At 72.2% G+C, this 9739-nt stretch overlaps 2 protein-coding genes across 2 annotated transcripts; both read left to right on the forward strand.

Moving 5' to 3' along the window:
- Positions 1-1137: 1137 nt before the first annotated feature.
- RAB5B (RAB5B, member RAS oncogene family) lies at positions 1138-5431 on the forward strand. The gene is made up of 6 exons (XM_032204781.1): positions 1138-1194; positions 2570-2865; positions 3413-3564; positions 3701-3823; positions 3936-4029; positions 4250-5431. The coding sequence occupies exons 2-6, from the start codon at positions 2703-2705 to the stop codon at positions 4363-4365; spliced, it is 648 nt and encodes a 215-aa protein (XP_032060672.1). The 5' UTR covers positions 1138-1194; positions 2570-2702; the 3' UTR covers positions 4366-5431.
- A 1090-nt stretch (positions 5432-6521) lies between these two features.
- On the forward strand, positions 6522-8548 carry SUOX (sulfite oxidase; the record flags this gene model as incomplete). The annotated part of the gene is made up of 2 exons (XM_032204713.1): positions 6522-6653; positions 6993-8548. Coding segments are annotated over 2 exons (1554 nt in total), but the record flags the coding sequence as incomplete, so codon positions are not given.
- Positions 8549-9739: the final 1191 nt, after the last annotated feature.

Genomic DNA, 9739 nt, shown 5'->3' on the forward strand with positions numbered 1-9739 from the left:
GGGGTCTATACACATTCCCAGGTCCCTACAGAGCCCATATGTTCCCTCAGGTGGGTCCCTACAGGCCCCATATACAACTCCAAGGTCCCTATAGCGCTCATACGTCCCCTAAGGTAGGTCTCTATAGGATCCATACTGGTCTCTTTAGTTCCCATACACAGCCTCAGGTTCCTATAGGGCTCATAAGTCCTCTCAGGTAGGTCCATACAGGGCCCATAACAGTCCCTATAGCGACCATATGCAACACCAATGTCCATATAGAGCCCATACACGTCCCAGGTCCCTATAGGGCCTGTATGTCCCCCAAGGTGGGTCCCTACAGGGTCTATAGTGGTTTATAGGGCCCACACATCCACCCAGGTAGGTCCATACAGGGCCCATACTTGTGCCTATAGGCCCCATACACGACCCTAGGTCTCCACAGGGCCCATACACGCCCCCAGCTCCCTATAGGGCTCATACGTCCTCTCAGGTAGGTCCATACAGGGCCCATGATGGTCCCTATAGAGACCATACGCAACACTAAGGTCCGTATAGGGCCCCAGATCCCTATAAGGTCCATATATCCTCCGTGGTTAGTCCTTACAGAGTCCATACTGATCCCTATAGATGACCCCGGTCCCTATAGGGCCCATACACATCCCCAGGTCCCTATAGGGCCCGTATATCCCCCTAGGTGGGTCCCTACAGAGTCCATACTGGTCCCTATAGGTCACCCTGGTCCCTATAGGGCCCATACACACCCCCGGGTCCCTATAGGGCCCATACGCCCCACAAGGCAGGTCCATACAGGGCCCATACCAGTCCCTATAGGGCCCATTTGTGACCCCAGGTCCCCATAGGGCCCATACACGCCCCCAGGGCCCTACAGGGCCCCTATATCCCCCCGCTGTGTCCCTATAACGCCCACCCCGCCCCTATAGGGCCCCCACGACCCCCGGGGGGGGGTCCCCGAAGGCCCCCACGTGACCCCCGGTCCCCGCAGGTCCCCATTGGCTGCGCTGCGCTGGGCGGGGCCGCTGACGCTCCATCCTCAGCCCCGATTGGGCGAGCCGGGAGGAAGAGGCGGGTCCACCGCCCCGCCGCGCGGCGCTGATTGGCCGAGCCGGGCCGCGGTCCCGCCCCGGGCGGGGAGGGCGGGGCCCAGGCGCTGTTTGTGTGCTCGGGCCGCGACGGGAGCCGGGGCCGCCGCAGGTACCGGGGGGGGGGGGGGAGGGGCTGGGCCGGGGCCGTGACCGGAACCGGAACCGGAGAACCGGAACCGGAGAACCGGGGCCTGGCGCTGTCTCCGGGCCCGTTCCGGTGAGGCCGCGGCCGCCGCCGGGCCGGGGCGGGGACCCCCGGGGCCCTCCCGGTGCCGCCGCTCCCTGCCCGGCCCCGGGGGCTCCGTGTCCCGGCGGTACCGGGGAGGTACCGGGGAGGGGGGTGCGGAGCGCGGCCGGTCCCCAGCGCGTCCCCCCTGAGTCACCGGGGCCGGTACCGGGGGGGCCGCCCCGGGAGGGCTCCGGTGGGGGCGGGCGGGGGGCGCTGCCCCGGTTCGGCGCTCGGTACCGGGGGCTCCGTGCGGCCCCCGGGCTGCCGGGGGTGTCCCGGGACCCCTCCCGGTCCTCCTCCGCCATGGGAGCGGTGCTCCCGGTGCCCCCGGTGCGCGGCCGGGGGTTCCCGGCGGTAACCGGGCCCGGTGTACCGGGGGGGGACGAGCCGTGCTCCCCGCTCCTCCCCCCGAGCCTCCGCCGGGCCCGCGGTTGGGCCACAGCGGGGCCGGGTGGCACCGGAAAGCCGTTACCCCGCGGGGCTGGCGCAACCCCGGGGCCCGCCGGGGGCTCCCGGTTCCCCGCCGGTGGAGCCCGGCCCCGGGAGGTGCCCGTGGGTGCCCCCGGTGGGCCCCGGGGCATCGCCGGTACCGGGAGCCAGGGGGGTGCTGAGCCCCGGGGGGGTGCTGGGGGTGGGAGGGGGCACTCTGCACCCCACCAGCACCGGGGGGGAACGGGAACCGGGGGGGAGTTGGCACCCGGTGGTGTCCCCGGTGTTGGCTCTGCGCTGTCCCCGTCCTGCCGCCGGTTTGTAAATGCCTACCGGGGAACCGGAGAGCCCCGGGAGGGGATGGGATTGAGGGGGGGGGAGATTGGCCCTAAAGAAACCCCAAAACTGGCTCCCTCCAGGCCCCTGAGCTGCGGGGCTCCCCCATGCAGTGACCCCTTGGTGTGTGCCGGGGACCCGCCAGCACTGGAGGGAGGAAACGGGGAGAAAACGGGAGGGAAAAATTTAAAAAAAATAATAAAAATCAAACCCAAAGCGGGCTGAGGAACTCGGAGGCCGGGCCGGGAGTTTGTGCAGCCCCTCCTCGGGGCGGGCAGGGAGGGAAGCAGCTGAGGAATCTGCGCTGCGGCCGGGGGGGAGCAGCCCGGCCTCCGGGAGCCGGGGTGGGGGGGAAGCTCCTGGGACCCCCCCCCCCCCGGTGCCGGGATCACCCGCGAGGAGCCCGCGTTGGCTGCGGGAGCTGCTCCCCGTGGGGTGCGGGGTGTTTGCACCGTGCTGACGGCTCTGCTCTGCTCTGCTCCCCTCGCAGCACTGCCCAGCGGATCCCAGCCCAGCGGATCCCAGCCCAGCGGATCCCAGCCCAGCTCCCCGCTCCGTGCCGCGGCATCGCTGCCTTCCCCCCTTCCCAGGGCGCGCGGCGCAGCAGCAGCAGCAGCCCGGCCATGACCAGCAGAGGAGCCGCCAGGCCGAATGGGCAGGCCCAAGCTAGCAAAATCTGTCAGTTCAAGCTGGTGCTGCTGGGCGAGTCGGCGGTGGGGAAATCCAGCCTGGTGCTGCGCTTCGTCAAGGGGCAGTTCCACGAGTACCAGGAGAGCACCATCGGGGGTGAGTCGGCCGCAGCACCCGCCTGCGGGGCACGACGGCACCTGGGAGCCACGCACCGGGGACTCCGAGCTCCTGGAGCCGCTGTCTGTGTGCGTTTTGCCTCGCACTGGTTTTATTTCCTTCCCACACGAGCCAGTGTCGGGCTCTGAGCTCGTGCTGGCGGCTGCGATCTGTGGATGAGCTGTGTGAGCGCTTTTGGGGAGAGCCCCCCGCAGCCTCCTGGTGGGGCCAGGCTCTCAGCGCAGTCCCCGTGCCTCGGCTGTGGTCTCGCAGGGGTAATTCCGTGGGGCACAACGCAGCGCCTGGCAGGAGTCCTGCTCATCCCCCAAAAAGCCCCACCGCTCGTGTGGAGCAGCTCCGTACGCTCCTGGCAGTGTCTGAGGGGCTGTGGGCTCCCCACACACCCAGCTCCACATCCCCCAAGGTCTGGGTGGGGGCAGGCAGGGCACTGGGGGTCTGCATCCCTCCCCCGGGGCCGTTTGGGGGCAGGCAGGGTGCTGGGGGGCGGCCGTTTGAAGCTAATTCTCTTCTCCCTGCCTCCCCGCAGCGGCGTTTCTCACACAATCCGTCTGCCTGGACGACACAACGGTGAAGTTTGAGATCTGGGACACGGCCGGCCAGGAGCGGTACCACAGCCTGGCCCCCATGTACTACCGGGGGGCGCAGGCGGCCATCGTGGTCTACGATATCACCAACCAGGTGAGCGCCCCGGGGCAGCGCCGCAGGCTGGGGGGGGGGCCCCAGTGCCTCACCGAGGGGTCCCGGTGCCTGGTGGGGGGGTCCTGGTGAGGTGCTGCCGCCAGACTCAGCCTCGAGCCCCCGCCTCTGCTCGCAGGAAACGTTTGCACGGGCGAAGACATGGGTGAAGGAGCTGCAGAGACAAGCCAGCCCCAGCATCGTCATCGCCCTGGCCGGCAACAAGGCCGACCTGGCCAGCAAGCGCATGGTGGAGTACGAGGTGAGCGCCGCGCCCGGGCTCTTTGGGGTCGGGGACGGGGTTGGGGTCAGGGATGGGGCCGGTCCTGCCCGTGGCCGCTGACCCCTCAGCCGGGTGCCGGTGTCTGTTCCAGGAGGCGCAGGCCTACGCAGATGACAACAGCCTGCTGTTCATGGAGACGTCGGCCAAGACGGCGATGAACGTCAACGACCTCTTCCTGGCCATCGGTGAGGCTGGGGGGGCTGCAGGGGGGGCCCAGCTGGGCTGCGTGGGGCAGAGCTCCTGGGGGTCCTGCCCCACGGCGGCTCCGTGGCAGGGGGGAGCTCAGGGGGGCCTTTTCCTCCCTGGGAAGCGTGAGGACAGCCGGGATCTGCCCGTGTGGGTGCATCCCCGCGGTGCTGAGCACCTCCTGACGCCCCCCCCTGCCTGTCTGCCTCCCCCCCCCAGCCAAGAAGCTGCCAAAGAGCGAGCCCCAGAGCACGAGCGGCGCGGCGGGGAGGAGCAGAGGCGTGGACCTTCACGAGCAGAGCCAGCAGAACAAGAGCCAGTGCTGTAGCAACTGAAGGGCGGCCGGCGGCAGCGCGGGCGAGGAAGAGCGAAGCCGTTAACGTGTCCCCCCCCCCCTCCACCCCAGTCCTCCACACCCCCTCCGTACCGGCACACTGAGACCCGTCGGCAGCAGCCTCTCCCCCCCCCCCCCCACCCCGAGCTCCGTCTAACTGCACTTTTTAACGCTTCAGAGCCGCCGCCGCAGCCCCCGTTACCACCCGATGGCCTGGAACCAGCCGGGGACTTAACTTCCAGAACCGAACTCTCCTTCACTTTGTATCATAGGTGCAGAGAGCGACCTGACTCCCCTCCCGCCCCCCCAACCCTGCGCCCCCCCCCCCACCTCCCCTTTTGCTTTGGGAAATCCTGCTCGGTCCCTCGGGGACGCCAGGAGGCGGCCGCGGCGCCCTCAGACGTCGGCTTTGTGGTGAGGGGGGGTCCGGAGCAGCCCCCCGCGGAGCGGCGTTCCCGAGGGGGCTGCCGTGGGGTTATTTTTATTTTCTTTTTATTTTTTTTTTCCCCCTCTCTTCCCTCCTTTTTCTTCTGTTTCGCTGCTCGTGGGTGGGGGGATGAGGGGGGGGAGCTGCAGTGTCCTTACCTTCTTCCTCGGTGGCCTTTCTTTGCTGGAGGATCGGAAGTGCCTGGGAACCTGTCACAGGGGGAGGGGGGACGCAGGGGAGCCCGCGGGGACCCCGAGCTCGCCCCCCCCGCACCCCCCGGTGGAGCCGTGCCCGTCCCCGCCACCCCCTCGGCGTCCCCCCGGTGATCCCAGCACGGTTGGGGGGTTTGGCACCCCCGCGCTTTGCCCGTCCCCACCCGGTTGGCACGGCCTCCCCCCCCCCCCCCCCCACTGGGGGCACCGGGTGCTCCTCGGTTCCTTTCCTCCCGTTCCCCGGGGATTTTTCCCGGTGGGGGGGGGGGTGACCCCGTGGCCGCCCCCGGTTGCGTGCGGCACCCTTGGGCTGGGGCCAGGTGCCCGCGGCCCCGTGGCCGTTGCCCTTTGCCTTGGCTCCCAGCCCAAAGCTGGCAGCGGGGGCACCCGGGGCTTGGGGGGGGGCATCCCCCAGACCCCCCCAGCACCCCCCCGGGACCCCCACCCCCTCTCACCCCCCTGCACCCCCTTGTCCACCTCCCCCCCTCGGCACCCCCAGGCTCCCTCCCCCGGGCTGGCAGTGGGGTGCCGGGGATCCCCGGGGCTGCCTCCAGCCCCCGGAGCCCCCCCCCCACCAACCGGGCGCCCCCAGCCCCCCCCCCGGGGGTCGCTGCAGCTCCCCAGGGCCTCCCTCTCCTCCCCCCCCCCCTTCCCCTTTTTTCTCCTCGCGTCTCCGGTTCGGTTCCTGCCGTGCCCCGGGAGGGGGGTGGGGGTGGGGGGGCGTAGCGCCGCCCCGGTGGCACCTCCCGAGCGCGGTCCCGGCCGCGGCTGCTGGCTTCGCGGTGTATTTAATGTAAGTAAAGGACAAAACCCACAAAAAAAAAAATCAAAAAACAAAAAAACAACAAAAAAGGAAGAAAACCACCCAAAACGCTCCGTCTGCTGCCTGGGGGGGGGCGGGGCGGGGCGGGGGTGGGGCAGGGGAGGGGAGGGGGAGGGGGAGGGCGGCGGGGCCCCGGTACCGGAGCTGTTGGAACCGCGCCCGGCTCCGCATCCGGCAGCGCCCCGATAGCGCTTATCGGGGGCACCGGGAGGCGCCGCGCCCCGCCCCGCCCCGCCCGCTGCCGCGGCCCCTTTAAGGCGCGGCCCCCCCCCCCTCGCTGTTTGAGGGGGGAAAGGGGCGTGGCCGGGGGGGCGAGGCCCCGCCCCTCGCCCCTCTCTTAAAGCCGCAGAGCGCCCCGAGAGCCCCGGTGACGACGCAGGTGCGGGGAGGGGGGGGGAGGAACCGGTACCGGGAGTAGGGGGAGGGTGGGAGGGGGTGTGGGGGGGTCGCCCGCACGGTCCCGGCCCCCGGGGGGCTCCCGGTGGCCGCGGGAGCCGCTCTCACGGCGCCGCTCTCCCCGCTCAGGTCCCGCCGCGATGCTGCTGCTCCGCGCCGTTACCGGGCGCAGGTAGGAACCGGGCTCGGGGGTCCCGGTGCCGCCCCCCCCACAACCTCCCGGGGGTCCCGGGTCGCCCTCAGCGCCGCTTTTCCCCCCCCCCCACCGCAGGCTCCCGCTGCCGCTGCCCCGCCGCGGCTGGTCCCGGACGGGCGCCGCCCGCTTCGCCGCCGGTAGCCCCGGCCCGGGGGGCACCGGGAGGGCGGCCCCGGTGCTGGCGGCGCTGCTGGGGCTCGGCGCCGTCCTGGCCTACGGAGACCGGAGGCGGAGGGTGAGGAACGGGGAGGGGGAGAACGGGACCGGGGGAGGGACGGGAGGAGGAAGGGGGGGGGGGGGGAGGGAACCGGGCGCTCCTCGGTGCCTGGGCTGCCGGGACGGGGGGTGCCGGGGGGTCCCGGGGTGTCCCGGGGGTACCGGGATGTCCTGGGGGGACCCGGAGGTACCGGGATGTCCCAGGGGTACCGGGGGTACCGGGATGTCCCGGGGGGTCCCAGGGGTACCAGGGTGTCCCGGGGGTACCGGGATGTCCCAGGGGTACCGGGGGTACCGGGGGGTCCTGGGGGTACCGGGGGGGCGCCGAGCTCCCGCTGATGGAGCCGGGGTCCCCCAGACCGCCCAGGCTGCCCAAGCCCCCCGGTACCCCCGGTACACGCGGGAGGAGGTGGGGCGGCACCGCACGCCCCAGGACCGGGTCTGGGTGACCCACGGCACCGACGTGTTCGACGTCACCGACTTCGTGGAGCTGCACCCGGGGGGCGCCGACAAAATCCTGCTGGCGGCCGGCGGGGCCCTGGAGCCCTTCTGGGCCCTCTACGCCGTCCACAGCCAGCCCCACGTCCTGGAGCTGCTGCGCGAGTACAAGGTGGGCGAGCTCAGCCCCGAGGAGGCGCCGCCGGCCGCCGCCGCCACCGGAGACCCCTTCGCCGGGGACCCCCCCCGGCACCCCGGGCTGCGCGTCAACAGCCAGAAGCCGTTCAACGCCGAGCCGCCGGCGGAGCTGCTGGCCGAGCGCTTCCTGACGCCCAACGAGCTCTTCTTCACCCGCAACCACCTGCCGGTACCGGCGGTGGACCCGGGCTCCTACCGGCTGCGGGTGGAGGGGCCGGGGGGCCGGGCGCTGTCGCTGTCGCTGCCGGAGCTGCGCAGCCGCTTCCCCAAGCACGAGGTGACGGCCACGCTGCAGTGCGCCGGGAACCGCCGGGCCGAGATGAGCCAGGTCCGCCCCGTCAAGGGGCTGCCGTGGGACATCGGGGCCATCAGCACGGCCCGCTGGGGGGGCGCGCGGCTGCGCGACGTCCTGCTGCACGCCGGCTTCGAGGAGGAGCGGGAGGGCGAGTGGCACGTCTGCTTCGAGGGGCTGGACGCCGACGCCGGGGGGGCCCCCTACGGCGCCTCCATCCCCTACGGCCGCGCCGTCAGCCCGGCCGCCGACGTGCTGCTGGCCTACGAGATGAACGGCGAGGAGCTGCCCCGCGACCACGGCTTCCCCGTGCGCGTGGTGGTGCCCGGCGTGGTGGGTGCCCGCAGCGTCAAGTGGCTGCGGCGGGTGGCCGTGAGCCCGGCCGAGAGCCCCAGCCACTGGCAGCAGAACGACTACAAGGGCTTCTCCCCCTGCGTGGACTGGGACACGGTGGACTACAAGACGGCGCCCGCCATCCAGGAGCTGCCGGTGCAGTCGGCCATCACCCACCCGCGCCCCGGGGCGGCGGTGCCGGCGGGGGAGCTGACGGTGAAGGGCTACGCCTGGAGCGGCGGCGGGCGGCCGGTGGTGCGGGTGGACGTCTCGCTGGACGGCGGGCGCACGTGGCGGGTGGCGCGGCTGGCGGGCGAGCGGCCCCCGCCGGAGCGAGCCTGGGCCTGGGTGCTGTGGGAGCTGCAGGCGCCGGTGGCGGCGGGCGCAGAGCTGGAGATCGTCTGCAAGGCGGTGGACGGCAGCTACAACGTGCAGCCCGACAGCGTGGCGCCCATCTGGAACCTGCGCGGGGTGCTCAGCAACGCCTGGCACCGCGTCCGCGTCTCCGTCCGCGACTGAGGGGGGCCCCGGCCCCGCCGCTCGCCCTCCCGCCGGCCCCGCTCGCGTGCGCGGCCCCGCCGCCGGCGGCTCGAAGGTCGGCCCTTTACGGCCCCCGACGTGTGAAAGTGGCTCCATAAAGATTGCGCAGCTTTTATGGACTCGCTGCTGCTTCCCGGGGCACGGCCGGGGCACCGCTGCCGTAACGGGGCCGGGGATGGCCTCAGGGGACCCCGCAGAGCCCCCGTAGCCCCCAGCAGCCCCCCTGTAGCCCCAGCCCCCCGTTTCTCTGCCCAGATAGCCCAGGACCCCTGCCCCCCCCACACTGTCCCCTTGCCCCCCCTGGCCCTTTGGGACCCCAGGTCCTGCCAAGACCCCAGAGCCCCCCAAGGACCCCCCAGGCTCCCTGCCCCCCTCAAACTGCCTCTAAGCCCCCCCCGGGCTTCCCATGCTCAGGGGGGCTCCATGGAGCTCCCCAGTCCCCATGGACCCCTCCCAGTCCCCGTGGACCCCCTCCAGTCCCTGTGGAGCCCCCCTCATCCCTCCCCCGGTCCCAGGGGTTCCTTCCTAGTCCTTGCAGATCGACCCCCCCCCCAAGTCCCTGTGAAGCCCCCCCGGTCCCAGTGGACCCCTTCTTGGTCCCCATGGACCCCCCCGGCCCCTGTGGAGTCCCCCCAGTCCCCATGGACCCCTCCCTTGCCCATGGACCCCCCCCGGTCCCTGTGGACCCCCCCCCTCCGATCCCGGGGGCTCGTTCCCGGTCCCAGTGGACCCCTTCTCGGTCCTCATGGACCCCCCCCATTCCCCGTGGAGCCCCCCCAGTCCCCGTGGCCCCCCCCCCAATCCCAGTGCCCCCCCTCCCCCCAGCCCCGGGGGCTCCTTCCCGGTCCCCGTAGCCCCCCCCCAGCCCCGTGAACCCCCCCCCGGTCCCCATGGCCCCCCCATTCCCGGTGTCCTCCCCCTTTCCCCGCAGCTCCCGGGTGTTCCCTCAGCGTGCCCACCTCGGGCAGGGCGCGGGGGGGTCCCGGTAGCCCCGTTACCCCCCCGTTACCCCCCCGTTACCCCCCCCCGGCGCCGCTTCCCCCCCCCCCCCATCCTCACCCATCGATGCTCGCTGCCTCTCGGCGATCGATTCCTCCCCCCTGCCCCCCCGTTCCCAATCGATGCTCTCGGCGCTCGGCTGAGCCCCCCCGCTGCCGGCCCCGCTCCGGCCGCCCCCCGCCTCCCCCCCCCCTCACTCCACCGCCCCCCCCCCTCACCCCCCCTCCCTCTCCCCCCCCCCCCCTCCCCGGCTGCTCGGCGCTCGGCTGCTCGGCCTGGCTGCGCGCGGGGGCCGGAAGTGGCTC

The sequence above is a fragment of the Aythya fuligula genome, chromosome 29, assembly GCF_009819795.1.
Source record: "Aythya fuligula isolate bAytFul2 chromosome 29, bAytFul2.pri, whole genome shotgun sequence".
NCBI classification, from domain to species: Eukaryota; Metazoa; Chordata; class Aves; order Anseriformes; family Anatidae; genus Aythya; species Aythya fuligula.

What these genes read in the sequence shown, in the direction of transcription:
- RAB5B (XM_032204781.1), top strand. Translation starts at nt 2,703, where the DNA reads ATGACCAGCAGAGGAGCCGCCAGGCCGAATGGGCAGGCCCAAGCTAGC. An exon ending in CCAGGAGAGCACCATCGGGG is followed by an intron (nt 2,866 to 3,412) that starts GTGAGTCGGCCG and finishes GCCTCCCCGCAG; the next exon opens with CGGCGTTTCTCACACAATCC. An exon ending in TCTACGATATCACCAACCAG is followed by an intron (nt 3,565 to 3,700) that starts GTGAGCGCCCCG and finishes CTCTGCTCGCAG; the next exon opens with GAAACGTTTGCACGGGCGAA.